Source organism: Helianthus annuus, chromosome 4, assembly GCF_002127325.2.
Source record: "Helianthus annuus cultivar XRQ/B chromosome 4, HanXRQr2.0-SUNRISE, whole genome shotgun sequence".
Lineage (NCBI taxonomy): Eukaryota > Viridiplantae > Streptophyta > Magnoliopsida > Asterales > Asteraceae > Helianthus > Helianthus annuus.
This window is the reverse complement of record NC_035436.2, coordinates 92821611-92836654: the sequence shown is the minus strand read 5'-3', so window position 1 is coordinate 92836654 and position 15044 is coordinate 92821611. Positions and strand designations below refer to the sequence as shown.

Genomic DNA, 15044 nt, shown 5'->3' with positions numbered 1-15044 from the left:
TTACGAACTATTTTATTTATATTATGCTATGTTCAATATGATTGGTGGCTTGATCCTGGTCAGTCACGCTCCCAAGTGGTGATACTCCGCAGGTGGATTTTGGGGGTGTGACATAAACTCTCCTATGCATGCTAGTTCTGTATTTCTGAGCAACGATATAACACGATAAAAATTACTAAGACTGTTGATGAATAATTGAGTTAAAACGACTGAGAACAACCCTGATTGTAAAGCTTAAGCTGCATAAATGTGATTAGCTGTTTATGTGATACATGATGATAACTGTCAAACGCCTTGTGACATAGATTACCTGCATATCGTTACGAACATGAACTGATTTAATATACATGCATACTATAGGACTCGATTGATTAATTGCAAGCACATAGTTAAGCATACCGAGCAAACCAAGGTGAGTTCACACAGCCAAGGCATGGGGTTCCCGGGTGGGAATGGGATTTGATGAACTACTGTACATACTCCGCTGATAGAACTACGACTAGACTAGTAACACTTATTGAACTGATCTTCGCACACCTTCCAAGGGTTGGCCGCGATATTATGACTGACTTCGCACACCTGCCTTTGGAAGGCCGCGAACTGAAATTTACTAATCTTCGCACACCTGCCTGGTAGGCCGCGATACAGATAAACCTAGTCTAGAATACTCGGGATGAACATCCCCTAATATCTTCGCATACCTGCCTGGGAGGCCGCGATGGAAACTAATACGATACATGACATAACGAACAAACATACTACTACTCACACTATACTATTACTGAACTGTTAACTGTGAACTCGCTCAACTAGTTGTTGATCCTCTGTTACATGCCTTGCAGGTCGTTAGATACATGGAGCTTGCACAGGGAGGAGCAGGTCGTTGTGGAGCATGGATCGTGGATGCCATGTTAAAACATTTAAACTTTTGAACTTATGTTACACATTGGGTTTTCATACTTATGCTTCCGCTATACTTTGAAACTATTATTATGTTTTGAACACCTATCGTATTGAATGATTGGTTTACATTTATTATACTTGATATTAATTACATGTTCGATATGATTGGTGGCTTGATCCTGGTCATGTCACGCCTCCTAGCGGTGGTACTCCGCGTGTGGATTTTGGGGGTGTGACAATGATAAACGAAGCCGAATGAACATCGCCACGAGCAAAAAGAAACAGGTCATCTGCAAAACAGAGATTAATAATACGCTGCTTTTCACATTTGTTATGAAACTTGAAAGAAGAATCCAACCGAGAAGCATGCTGTAGAATGCAAGTTAGAGTTTCCATGACAAGAGTAAAGAGATAAGGAGATAACGGATCTCCTTGCCGCAAACCACGTCTACCCTTGAAATAACCATGCACTTCCCCATTAACACAGAGAGAATATGCAGGGGTAGAAACACAGGTCATAATCCAGTCCACAATCCTCGAATTGAAACCAAACCTAACGAGCACATCCTTTAGAAAATTCCAATGAACCGTGTCATAAGCTTTTTGAATATCAACTTTAAAAGCACAACGGGGCGGACCAAAGCTTCTATGATAGTTGTGCATCAATTCCTGGGTGAGCAATATGTTATCCGATATCTTCCTTCCCGGTATAAAAGCCGACTGGTTAATGCTTACAATTTGGTTCAAAGAACCCTTAATACGATCCGCCACAATCTTGCTGATACATTTGTAGATGACATTGCAACAAGCAATGGGCCGATAATCCGTAACTGAAAAAAAAGTAGTCTTCTTTGGAATAAGAACAATGAGAGTATTATTCAGCTCCCGAAGAAGCTTACCAGTATTGAAAAAATCAATAATAGCATTCGAAACATCAACACCAATAATATCCCAAGCACTCTTGAAAAACGCCGCCGAATACCCATCTGGACCAGGGGCTTTTTCATTCCCAATAGAAAACATAGCCAGCTTAACCTCTTGACTGGTGACCGGACGAACCATATACAACGCATCACCTTCATTCAACTTCTTTGAAAACAACTCATGCGATGGCCGAATTGCTATATCATCTTCACTACCAAGGAACTTCTCATAATGAGCCACAATCGCCTTAGAAACATTCTCGCCCTCAAACAGAACCCCTTCGTTATTTGAAATAACATCAATTCTGGTTGAATGATTTCTGCTCTTCAAGGAAGCATGAAAGAACGCCGTATTGGCATCCCCCGCTCGAAGCCAATCCACTTTAGATTTTTGTTTTAAGAAGCGCTCCTCATCTAGACAAGCCTCTTGAAAATCAGCCGAAATCTTCATCTCTTGCTCTCGAAGAACAGCATTTAAAGGGCTGCTATCGATATCCCGTTGAATCGCATCCAGCCTAGAACGAAGCTCCTCCACTTTCTTGTGCAGATTACCTTGTTGAAACACTAACGCACGAAGCGGATTTTTTAATAAACGAAGCTTTTTCACCACTTGAAGTTGTTGGACCCCTTCGATATTAGTATCCCAAACCTTCTTAACTGCCTCAATAAAACCCGGCTTATAAACCAAAAAGTTTGCGAATTTGAACGGTCTATGTTTATTCTTAGCCGGCATTGGGATCTTTAACAAACAAGGACAGTGATCAGATAGACGATAGGGGTGGAAAAGAGCCACCGAATTGGGAAACATATCAACAAAAGGAGTGTTACCCATGACCCTGTCAATTTTATTTAGCAAACCGGCACCCTTTTTTGGTTTTTGATTCCACGTGAAATGCAAGCCCGAGCTATTTATGTCAAACACCTCTAACTCCGAAATACAGTCTTGAAAATCTCTCATGCCAGTCGAAATATTTGAAGCTCCCATTGACTTATCATCTAGATTAAGAGCTGAATTGAAATCGCCCAAGATAACCCAAGGTTTATTACCCACAAGCACTTTATGCTTAGATAAATGATACCATAACTCCCTTCCAGTAATATAATAATTGGCTGCATAAACAATGGAACAAAAAAACACTTTCTTGTCTTGCTTAAACACGAGTTGAAAATGCATAACCTGCGAAGATTGAGATAGCAAAATGACATCAAAAATACCCGGATCCCAGCCAACAATGATCCTCGTACCCTTGTCACAACTATTACCATTCGAGGTCCACTCCCACCGACGAAAAACAGAAGAACAAACCTTATTAAGATTTTCTACGTTCACATGGGATTCTAGAATTGCACAAAACGACAAACTATTCTCCTTTACAATCTGTCGAACCTCTTGTTGTTTCAGAGGGCGGTTCAACCCCCTAATGTTCCAAGAAGCAAGACTAACCATTAGACACATCTGGAGAAGGAGTGCTTGCCCCTTTAACTCTATGCGTCCCTTCCATGAGAAACTCATCCATCTCACTATAGCCCTCCATCACCTCATCTTCCTCCGAATCCACGTTTCCGCCCCCAGCCGACTTGCTACTTTGACCTTTATCCACATTCACTTCCTTTGTGTCATTAAAACCTCAAAAGGGTTTCGAGTAGAATAGTTACCCCCCATCGGCTTGGACTTAGTTTCATCAGAACGTTTATTGCTGACAGGTCTATATTCGAATTTAGACTTTGGTTTATTGATTTGGATACCACCTTTCCTAGCAACCTTCTTTGAATGAACCCCTGAGAAACCATCCGCATCCACTTTGACAACTTCCTTACCCTTCCGGCTCCCTTGCTTCACCGGGTTACCTCCTTGTTCATGATTAACGCTGCTCATTGGTTTTCTTGGCTTCTTTGGACACATATCATCAGAATGGCCAAAAACACAACACCCCGAACACCTAAGAGGACACCATTCATACTCAACATACATGGTTTCCTTAATAAAACCCTCCCCCTCCAAAACCGGAATAGCCAAGGTGATTTCCTCCTTCAAGTCTTTCTCAGCTGAAAGTTCAACCAGAGCTCTTGCATAGCTACTTCTTCCCCAACTATCAATACACATTGAAGCTGTATAAGAGTCTAGATGTTTCGGTTCCCCAATTGTAGTCGCAATCATATTTAGACCATCCTCCCTATATGCAGCTAAAGGAACCTCATGGATCTTAACCCAAACCTGAACCTTGGTGACTTCCTTCTTTTCCAGTTTCATAGAAGGTGACCACTCGTTTAGAAAAATTGGTTGAGACCGAATTATCCAAGGGCCTTCCTTTAAAACATCCATCATTCCTTTCCGGTCCGCAAACTTAAAAAAGAAAAAACCAGTAGCATTCATCATTGACTTTTCAAGACCAAACTTTTTCCAATTGTTACGAACGAAAAACTCCACTACCGGGTAAGCAATACGATCACCTAAAAAGTATCCAATCAGGGTATTAGCTAACTTATCCTGAACCACTCGAACCGACTCCTTTGGTAATACAATATCACATTCATCATGTTTCTCCGAGCAGCTAAGTGACCGAAAATTAACTTTTCTAGTATTCAGATTCAAGACTGAATCCGCATAAGACCTCGGCATACTGTTATTATCATTCGGAATATGCCCTTTACCCGAATTACTAGTTTCCCCAGCCACATGCTCATCAGAATTTAACGAATCCTCAACCACCGGTTCCGTTATCTTCATTAGTTCATCGATGACATTAATCTTCCTAGGTTCTACATGTAAATCCTGAACAGTACCCCTACGAGGAAGGAAAGAGTTACCATCAATATTCAACGGCTTATTAGGAAAGCCCTTGAATGAGTTGGGCGGCTTCCCTCGATCATGCACGATGCTAGCATCAGATTTGTTGCAATCAGACGGACAAGTATGATTTCCCCTCTCCATTAAACAATTGAACAGCCAACCATGCACGTAACAACCCTAGCGAAACCCCGACGGCAAAAAAACAGAAGACAAACCCTAATCCTATAAACCCTAGTATGAAACCTGATCCCTTTATCGATTAAACCTGAGCACCAATCTAGCTAAATTAAACACAGTTAATCGTAATCAGTGACTACCAGTTTAATAAATTAGGGTTCTTGAATCAAAACTAGAGCAGCGATTTTAAAAAGAAAAACGAAAAAAACCCCAGTTCAGGATCGATCCCTAGTGCTAACAAGTTCGTTATAGAGATTTGAAAGATCAATCCTCTAATCACAGACTGTTATGCACAAGATCACGAAGAGGAACGAAGGATTCATGAAGAACAAAGAAAATCGCCTATAAGAGAGAGCATTCCAATTTGGATGCCATGATTTATGTGATAACGAGAATAGTTTGTGTGAATGATGATGCTCTAGTGAATCGGATAAGTATGGTGATGTTAATCGACTAGCATGTCATGTTCTCGGATTGTTTGCATAATGATTAGGATAGAAGGTATGTAATCGGCTGTGATATGTTACGATTAGGATGAATTATTGTGTTGTCATAATCGGATGTATGTTAGTGATCAAGATTCATGTTAATATGTTTAAATGTTGAGATTATTGTTCATGTTTGATTATGATAGAGTTCATAAGAATTTCGAGATAAAAATCTTGTTTTATCGGTTAAGGGATTGGTTAGAATCTGAAATCGTGTTAATTGATAAATGACAAACTTGGAAACCATTGAATGTTTGTAACTGATTGCATGAAATCTGGACATTTAAACTAATCGCACAAGGCTCCTGGTCGCACAAGATTAGATCGTGCAAGGTCTAATCTGACCGCACAAGGAGTCTAGTCGCACAAGATGATCCAATCGCACAAGGTGTCCCCAGTCGCACAAGGCTGTTGGATCGCACAAGTTGTTATGTTTGCTTAACTGTTGGGCCGGGTATACAAGATTGGTTGGGCTAGTTCGGATCGCACAACCTAAGCAGATCGCACAAGTCGACCGGATTGTACAAAGCTATCCGGATCGTACAAGACCAATGTTTATTTGTTTGGGCCGTTGCATGTTGGACTGTGCCACCCCAGGAAAACCAGTGAACGATACAACTTACCTAGCTCCCTCAGTGAGTGCGTACCAAATTTCGGGACGAAATTTCTTTTTAGTTGGGGATAATGTGACAACTCGTACTTTAGACTTACCTTGTGTAACGTTATATGCTTACGTGAACCATATTATTTGAATGAATACATGATATGTTATGATTATATGCTATGTGTGTGTTGAATGTTAGTATAGTAATTAAGCCCAAATCGCACACCCTAACTCTTGGACTCGAGACCAAGAGGACGGCCCAGTGAAGGGTTCGGCCCATTTCCCCTTTGCGAACACACATATCCATTAGGTGGGTTTTTGACTCTCACAATTGGTAAAAACCACAAACACACATCAACCCTAGAAGCTCTCTCCCTCTCTCTCGTGACTTTTGGAACCCGACGGCAAGCACCCTTCGAAGCTCGTGAACCCAAATCGATCCCCTACTTTCATCTCGGTTAGTATGATGCCACTAATTGTATGTTTATATGTTTTGTTAGTTATCGGATTACATGATCGGTTAGGGCTATGCTAGTAACTCTGTTGATATGTTGTATGTATGTGCATGCATGATAAACGGATTGAAGTTTGCTATCCTTGTTATTGTTCTTGTTGTAAATCGGATTGCATGATTTGAACCGAATGGATATGTTTAATCGGCTGTGTCATATTTGAACTTGGTTAATATGTTTAGATGGTAGGGTTTAATCCGGTTGGATGATGATAAGTTGTTCATGCTATGTTTAGTCTAGGGTTCATACGAATTAAGGTTTGGAAACCCCCGTTTGATCGATATTGTGTTAACTGCTTGGGTGGAATCGTGTTAATTGATTGATGTAAACTTGGAAACCTGAATAAGTGTAACCGATCTGCATGAAATCAGGAAAATTGTTACAAATTGATAGACTCAACATGGTTGCGAGTCGAGACCGTGTGATCTCGACCTGAGCATGATGACCCGAGACAGACATTGCGAGTCCCGTTGCGACTCGAGACCTCACACCGACACACAACAACACAATTCGAGACCGACATTGCGAGTCCCGTTGCGACTCGAGACCTCACACCGACACACAACACAACTCGAGACCGAGTTTGCGAGTCCCGTTGCGACTCGAGACCGGACCATGACAAGCCGAGACCGAGGTTGCGAGTCCCGTTGCGACTCGAGACCGGACCATGACAAACCGAGACCGCCCCTGTTGCGACTCGAGATCTCATTCGTTGCGACTCGAGATCTCGACACCAGCCCAACTCGAGACCGCTTGGTCTCGACTCGAGACTGTGAGCACGGGCACCTTATTGGACTGTTTAAATCTTATTGGGCCGATGTGTTATTGGGTTGCTATGTTATTTGGGCCGGGAACTATTGAATTTCATTGGGTGAACCGCACAAGGATGTTGGGCTTGTGCGAGTCCAAATCTTGCATACGTTATTAACTGTTAAAGTGTGTTTGACTGAATACGTGGTTGCCATGACTTATACGTGCATTATTTGAAGTCAAAACCTGACTTGTATGATAACCCTGTTAGGACGTGGTTGACCTCTTTAGTTCAAGAAACCTCTTTGTGTATCTGCCGAGCAAACCAAGGTGAGTTCACACAGCCAAGGCATAGGATTCCCGGGTTGGGAATTGGGTTGGAATGTTTGATATGGAATGATTACTCGTACTTACGAAATCACTAGACTATAGACCATCGTCCTCAGGATAGTCAGGACACTTACGTAAAACCTACGTATATTAGTATCTACCATTGTCTCCCGGGTCGGGAGGACACTTACGTAAATCCTACGTAACCTAACACCCACTACTGTCTTCCGGGTCGGAAGGACACTTACGTAAATCCTACGTAAACCCCACACGTACCACTGTCCTCGGGGAAGGGCACTCACGTAAATCCTGCGTGACCTTGTACGTATTCCTGTTCTCGGATTAAGAAGAACACATGGTTGCAAATAGTCTAGTAAGTACCATATTGGGAAGCCCCCATTAGTAAAGATAAACGTGGGAATCCCCCACTAGTAATATATATAAGCATGGGAAACCCCCACCATTAGTACATACATGCATGGGAAGCCCCCAACTAGATGAACATACATGCTGCATGCCTTGCAGGACCTTAGGTATATTATGGAGCTTGCACAGAGAGGAGCAGGTCGTTGTGGGATACGGATCGTGAACGATATTTGAACTTATAACTTATTTTGGGTTTTCATTATTATGCTTCCGCTACTTAAACAAAGTTTGGTTTTGAACATCAATCATGTCATGATGATTCACTTTATCTACTTTTATTATTAAATGCTATGTTTGATATGATTGATGGCTTGATCCTGGTCATGTCACGCTCCCAAGCGGTGGTACTCCGCGTGTGGGATTTTGGGGGTGTGACAGATTGGTATCAGAGCAATTGGTTATAGAGAACTTGGTTCTAATATGGGAAAACGTTTTTATTAAAACCAGACTATAACCAGAACAGTGCTCTCAACGATCCACAACGACGCTTCGCTCCACGTGCAAGACTCGACATCCTAGGTAATAAGGTTTATGTTTATTGCCTGTTTGTTAGAATTGCTTAGAACTTTGCTCGCATTACACTTAGATACACATGATACTATTACATGAGAATACCTACGTGCTTACGCTTTTCTGTCATCGCCCCATTCGCGAACCACTCTCACTTACGTTACTTTTACAATGAAGATCATGTCTGGACGAATTAACATGACTCAAGCCCAGCTAGAGGCTCTCGTTCAAGCTCAAGTTGCTGCGGCACTTGCAGCTGCTCAAGCAGGTAGTATACCCTGCAGTATAGATTTACGCTAGGATCTTTAGATCCTACACTCCTAAACTAGCCCTTGTATTTAAACTTTGCCCTATTCGTACACAATAGGTCAACCAGCGCAGCAGCAAGTTTGCACCTTTAAGAACTTCATGGACTGTCGTCCAAGTACTTTCAGCGGCACAGAGGGGGGCAGTGGGACTCCTCCACTGGTTTGAAAAGCTCGAGTCTGTGTTCGAGATGTGTGAATGCCCTGAGGCTCGCAGGGTGAAATACGCCACTAGCACGCTAGAAGGAATAGCACTAACTTGGTGGAACGCCCAAGTTCAGATCTTAGGGTTGGCAGCTGCTAACGCCACACCCTGGAACAAATTCAAGGAACTTATCAAACGTGAGTACTGCACAAGGGATGATATCCACAAGTTGGAGAATGAGTTTTATCACTTGAAGATGACGGGGTCAGAGATAGAAGCTTACACGAAGCGATCGAACGAACTGGCTATTTTGTGCCCAACTATGGTAGACCCTCCGATCAAGCGCATCGAGTTGTATCTCAATGGTCTAGCCTCAGAAATTCAGAGCCATGTTTGTGACACTTCGGATTTTCCCGGGAAACCTTACTGATGTAACTTTGCGTGTACATATTTTATTAAATGAGAACTATGAAATTTCTGCGATTATGTGTAAAATGTATATATATATATATATATATATATATATATATATTTATATGTGTATGTATGTGTGTATAACTTCTAGTGAACCGAGACTACGGACCCGACTCGAGACCATGCTCGGTCTCGAGTAAACAGTAACAGTTGGGCCAGTTGGGCCGACCACCAAGGACAACATTTGTGAGCCCTTGACCCACTCGATATATATACCGGCCAACCCTCACCATTTTACCATTTTGCAACATTTTCTCTCACACTCTCTACCTCTCACTAAAACCCTAAAACCCTAACCAAGATCACCTTCCTCTCCTTCCTTCTCCCTCTCGGATCAACCAACATCAAGAGCACCCTCGGTTCGAACTCGGAATCATCACTCGAAGGCTTCATCCTTGCACCAACTTGAACACCTTTGTGTCTCACTTGAATCGGTTAGTGTTATTATGTTCACTAGGTGTTTTGTTACATAATGATGATAAATTGCCTTGAAATGTTTGCATGATTATTGGTTATTTAGTTGATATTGTTGATTGTTACTCTTGTTTGAGAAAATAGAGTGCTTTCCGGTTGTTACAATGTTTGGTTAGATGTTTGGTTAGATCGATTATTGTTATATGTTTCGGATCATGTTAATAAAGGATATGTTATATTGTTTAGGTTGAATGGATTTTGTTATCCGAATGATATTAAGGGTTTGGTTAGAGGGTTTATACATAAATTTTGGGTTGTTTATTGATGAATGTGGGTTGAATGTTATTTGAATATGATGAACAGCTTGAATGCCACTTAAATATTTTGAATATGCTTTGTTTGATCCGATTTAGACACAAAATAGACAAACAGACATGTTTAGTGGGTATAGTACACTGTTTCATGAAAATGCAATTCTATTGGTCAGTACATTGCAGGTTCTAGAAGATTTGCTGCACGTAATCACGGTTGCGAGTCGTAACCTTTGGTTGCGACTCGAGACCACATCAAGTCTTGTCGAGATCTCCCGGTTGCGAGTCGCAATCAACGCGTATCGAATCCGGTTGCGAGTCGTAACCACTGCTGCTAAGTCGGAACCGCTAGTTGCGAGTCGTAACCTCTGGTTGCGACTCGTAACCAAAACGTGATAAACCGAGACCTCGGTTGCGAGTCGTAACCTCGGTTGCGAGTCGCAACCACCCTTGTCTCGACTGGGCTATTTTGGTGTTATTGGGCTTTGACTGTTGGGCTTTCTGTTGACTGGGCTACGTGTTGTTGCTGCTGATTGTATGTTTAGGGCTGACCCAATAACCCAACTGTTTGTTGTTACGCATGTTATACGTGTTTGCTATATGTGTTTGCCGTACGTGTTCGCTATGTGTTTATTTGTACCCAACTTGACCCATATTTGGTAACCATGCTAGGACGTGGTGACCAACGTAATTAACCGGGTAAAATATCTACCGAGCAACCCAAGGTGAGTTCACAACTTAAAAGCATGCGTCCCGGTGGTTTGGGACACGAGACGAAAACAACCCTATCCCCTTGTAAAGGGGATACCATTCACCTTCCTTCCCTAGTTACTGGGAACAAACTTACTTTACCTTCCCTTGTATTGGGAAACCTTTTAGTTAATTAACTGTTTATACGGAATGCAACCAAATGGCACTAAACGCAACTCTATCACTCAAGTCCCTACTACATAATACCGATTAGTCGCCGGGGCCAGGCGAACGGGTTATTAGTTGATAGCGCTATTTAGGTTTTACCAACCTCACACCGTGCCATGGTATGGGATCGGTCGTGAACTAATGTACTCAGGCATCCGTCAATGATGATAGAACATTGACATCGGGGCATCCTGCGGAAACGCAAACGGTTACCTAGTGTTCGGTATTGGAAAAACAGTTTAGTCGCTAACTTTTGGGGTAGCTCCCCATGGCATGTATAAACGGATAAATTAACTGGTGAAACAAGTTTTTGGTAATTAAAACTGGACAACTAGTGAACTCACTCAACATTATTGTTGACCCCTTACTGCATGCTTTGCAGGTAACCAGTGACTGAGGAGCTGCTGCTTGGAATGTGTAGTGATCGTCAAAACCCGTGTGTTGGGTTTTATTTATCTTGAACCATGAACTGTCTTTTAAAACTATTTGGTTTATGCTTCCGCTGTTTTGTTTAAACTTACTATCAAACTTAAGCTAAGATGTTGCTAAACTACTCGAGCTAACATTTTACTTTACTATTAACCAATGCTTAGTATAATTGGTGGTTGGATCCTGGTCAGTCACGCCCTCAAAGCGGGTGTTATCCGCAGGTGGATTTTGGGGGTGTGACAGATTGGTATCAGAGCCATTGGTTATAGTGAACTTGGTTTTAAAAAGGGGAAAAATCTTTTTGAGAAAAACCAGACTATAACTCGTGACTCGTGACGACACTACACTCCAAGTGCAAGGCTCGACTTATCTGACCTCCTAGCTCGGACCCATATTTACTTGCTTATTTGTCTTATGCTTTCTGCTTTACTATACGTACTAGTTTGCCTGATTAGATAGATACGCCTCCCCTCTTCTATCTCATTCTCGTTGTGTTACGACACCACACTCATACTATGTTTTCTGGTTATGAAGACAATGAGTGGACGCGGACGAGGAAACGTCAACATGACCCAGGCTCAGTTCACTAACCTGCTCAACACAGTGGCTGCAGCTTTCGCAGCTCACCCTATAGGTAAGCTCGTTGTTTTAGGATGTTTTAGATCCTACCGCCACATCGTCTTTTCGCCTCTAAACCTATTTCGCTTCACTCCTCACAACAGGTCAGCCTGCGCCTGTGCAACCACGTGTCTGTACCTTCAAGACCTTCATGGATTGCAAGCCTCTTCCATTCAGTGGCACTGAGGGTGCCATAGGTCTCCTGCACTGGATCGAGAAGGTCGAAGCTGTCTTCGCTGTCTGCGAGTGTCCCCCTGCTAATTGGGTAAAGTTTGCTACTGGTACTCTTGAGGGAAGCGCACTTTCATGGTGGAAGGCGCAAATTCAAATGCTTGGTTTGGAGACTGCAAACGCTACTGCATGGGAAGATTTCAAGGATATGATCAAGGAAGAGTACTGTCACAGGGATGACATCCACAAACTCGAGGACGAGTACTATGAACTCAAGATGGTTGGGTCAGAGATTGAGACCTACACCAAGCTGTCCAACGACTATGCTGCTCTTTGCCCAAACATGTCCCGACCCATGTATCGAAGGATCGAATTGTACATCAAAGGCTTAGTCCCAGAAATCAGGAGCCACGTAACCTCGGCCAACCTCACTGCCATACAGCCTGTGGTTCGTCTTGCCCACAAACTCACCAACCAGGCTGTGGAGGAGGGCAGTGTGACAACTCGAACCTTAGACTTACTTTGTGTAACGATACGTGTTTATGAGAACGTTATTAATTGAATGAATACTTGATATGTGATGTTATGTGCCTTATGTGTATGTATGTTATGTGAATGTTACACGAACCCGAACCGCACAACACTACATTCGAGTGCACAAGCCCTTTGGGCCACACCTTGTACGCGGACCCATTAGGCAACCGAGTGGGCTCGGCCCACTCCCACTATGCGCAAACAACAAAACACTTAGGGACTTGGTTCTTTTCTCAATTGTTACAATTCACATCACACACACAAGAACCCTAAGAGCTCTCATTCTCTCTCCCTCGTCTCCTCTTAGAACCGGCCGAGACCTTTTCATCCTACAATCCGGTAAGTATCTCACTAATGGCTAGTATCATACTTGATGTTGTTAGTAATCGGACTATATGATCGGTTAGGATTATGATAGTATTCGGTTGATATGTGTATGATGTGCGTGTACATGATAAACGGATTGATGTTACTATCCTTGTTATTGATCTTGTTGTAATTCAGATTGTATGACTAGAACCGAATGTATATGTTCTCGGCTGGGATGATTTAGACTAGATGATTTGTACCGAATAGATGTTAATCGGCAAATATGCTTCTGTCACTTGAATTAGATATGATGTTTGATTGTGGTGATGTTTTAAACCGGCTCCATGTTGTTAAATCAGGATAATTATTCAAGGTTTTGATATGTTGTTCATGTGGTTGTGAGTTAGGGTTCATACGGATTTAGTGTTAAAAACCCTGTTTGATCGATGATTGCTTGTATGGTAAACTGTTAGTTGTTAATTGATTTTTGGAAACTGACAACGATAATTGAATTGCATAAATGTTGTAACTGAATTGCATGAAATCAGGAAAGCTGTTACACGCTTGGTTGCGACTCAGATTGCGAGTCGGGAACCCACAATTACGACTCGAGACCACAACAGCACAAGCCGAGACCATGGTTGCGAGTCCCGTTGCGACTCGTAACCGGACCATGACGAGCCGAGACCACCTATTGCGACTCGTAATCAGCTGTTGCGACTCGTAATCCCGGTTGCGACTCGAGATCGCTGGTTACGACTCGAGACTAGCTGCTCGTACACTGTTTTGGGCCTACCTTGTCACGGGCCCAATTCGATTGACTGCTAATTGGACTTATGACTGTTATGTTATTGGACTGCTTATCTGTTTGGGCCGAAAGGTTATTTGATGGTTTGTATTTGGGCTGTTTGTATTTCGGGCTTAGACATTGGATCGCACATGAATGTTAATGCTATGCTCTTACCTGTTCACATGCATACGTGATAGTAACGTGTTAGTTTATGTGATGTATACGTGCATTACTTGAACCGAACCTGACTTATGTGATAACCCTGTTAGGACGTGGTTGACCACTGTTAGTTCAAGAACTCTCTCTCTCTTTGTGTACCTGCCGAGCAACCCAAGGTGAGTTCACACAGCCAAGGCATGGGGTTCCCAGGGTGGGAATGGGATTGAATGAATTATACGTACATACTTAGTTAATGGAACTTAATGATACGAGTCCTCAGGGTGAGGATGGTGAATGATAAGATACGGCTAGACTAGTATACCTACTTGAACAGATCTTCGCACACACGCCAAGGGTTGGCTGCGATAATTATGACTGATCTTCGCACACATGCCTCGGGAAGGCTGCGAACTAAACATATTAGGACTTCGCACACATGCCAGGGTGGCCAGCGATACAAATATACATAGTCTAGGATATTTGGGAGTATTAACCCAAATCTTCGCATACATGCCGAAAGGGCCCGCGATACGAACCAATACTATACATGAACAATGAACGAACTAATACGATGCATGATTAGATGAACGAACGCAATGCTTGCTATACCATTTCTATTACTGAACTTACTTTCTGTGAACTCGCTCAACTAGTTGTTGACTCTCTGCTGCATGCCTTGCAGGACCTTAGGTACATTATGGAGCTTGCACAGGGAGGAGCAGGTCATTGTGGGCAAGGGATCGTGAATGCTAATTCAAAACTTATGATAATTCATACATTAATATTTATGTTTGGGTTACTTAAATGCTTCCGCTATACTTAACTATAATACACGTTCAATATGATTGGTGGTTAAGATCCTGGTCATGTCACGCTCCCAAGCGGTGATACTCCGCAGGTGGATTTTGGGGGTGTGACAGATTGGTATCAGAGCCATTGGTTATAGAGAACTTGGTTTTAATATGGGGAAAACGTTTTTATTAAAACCGGACTATAACCAGAACAGTGCTCTCAACGATCCACAACGACGCTTCGCTCCACGTGCAAGACTCG

The 15044-nt window shown here is 42.5% G+C and overlaps 1 protein-coding gene across 1 annotated transcript; it reads right to left on the bottom strand.

Moving 5' to 3' along the window:
- Positions 1 to 200: 200 nt before the first annotated feature.
- LOC110913288 lies at positions 201 to 4758 on the bottom strand. The gene is made up of 5 exons (XM_022158129.1): positions 3529 to 4758; positions 3271 to 3436; positions 3133 to 3164; positions 1218 to 3003; positions 201 to 310 (listed from the first exon to the last, which is right to left on the bottom strand). Exons 1-5 carry the CDS (start codon positions 4756 to 4758, stop codon positions 201 to 203), a joined length of 3324 nt encoding a protein of 1107 aa, XP_022013821.1.
- Between the last annotated feature and the right edge of the window lie 10286 nt (positions 4759 to 15044).

Coding starts and splice junctions, on each gene's coding strand:
- LOC110913288 (XM_022158129.1), bottom strand. CDS start 4,758: ATGGAGAGGGGAAATCATACTTGTCCGTCTGATTGCAACAAATCTGAT. Junction 3,437..3,528: donor CTAAATTCGAATATAGACCT/GTCAGCAATAAA, acceptor AATGACACAAAG/GAAGTGAATGTGGATAAAGG. Junction 3,165..3,270: donor TTCTCCAGATGTGTCTAATG/GTTAGTCTTGCT, acceptor GTGCAATTCTAG/AATCCCATGTGAACGTAGAA.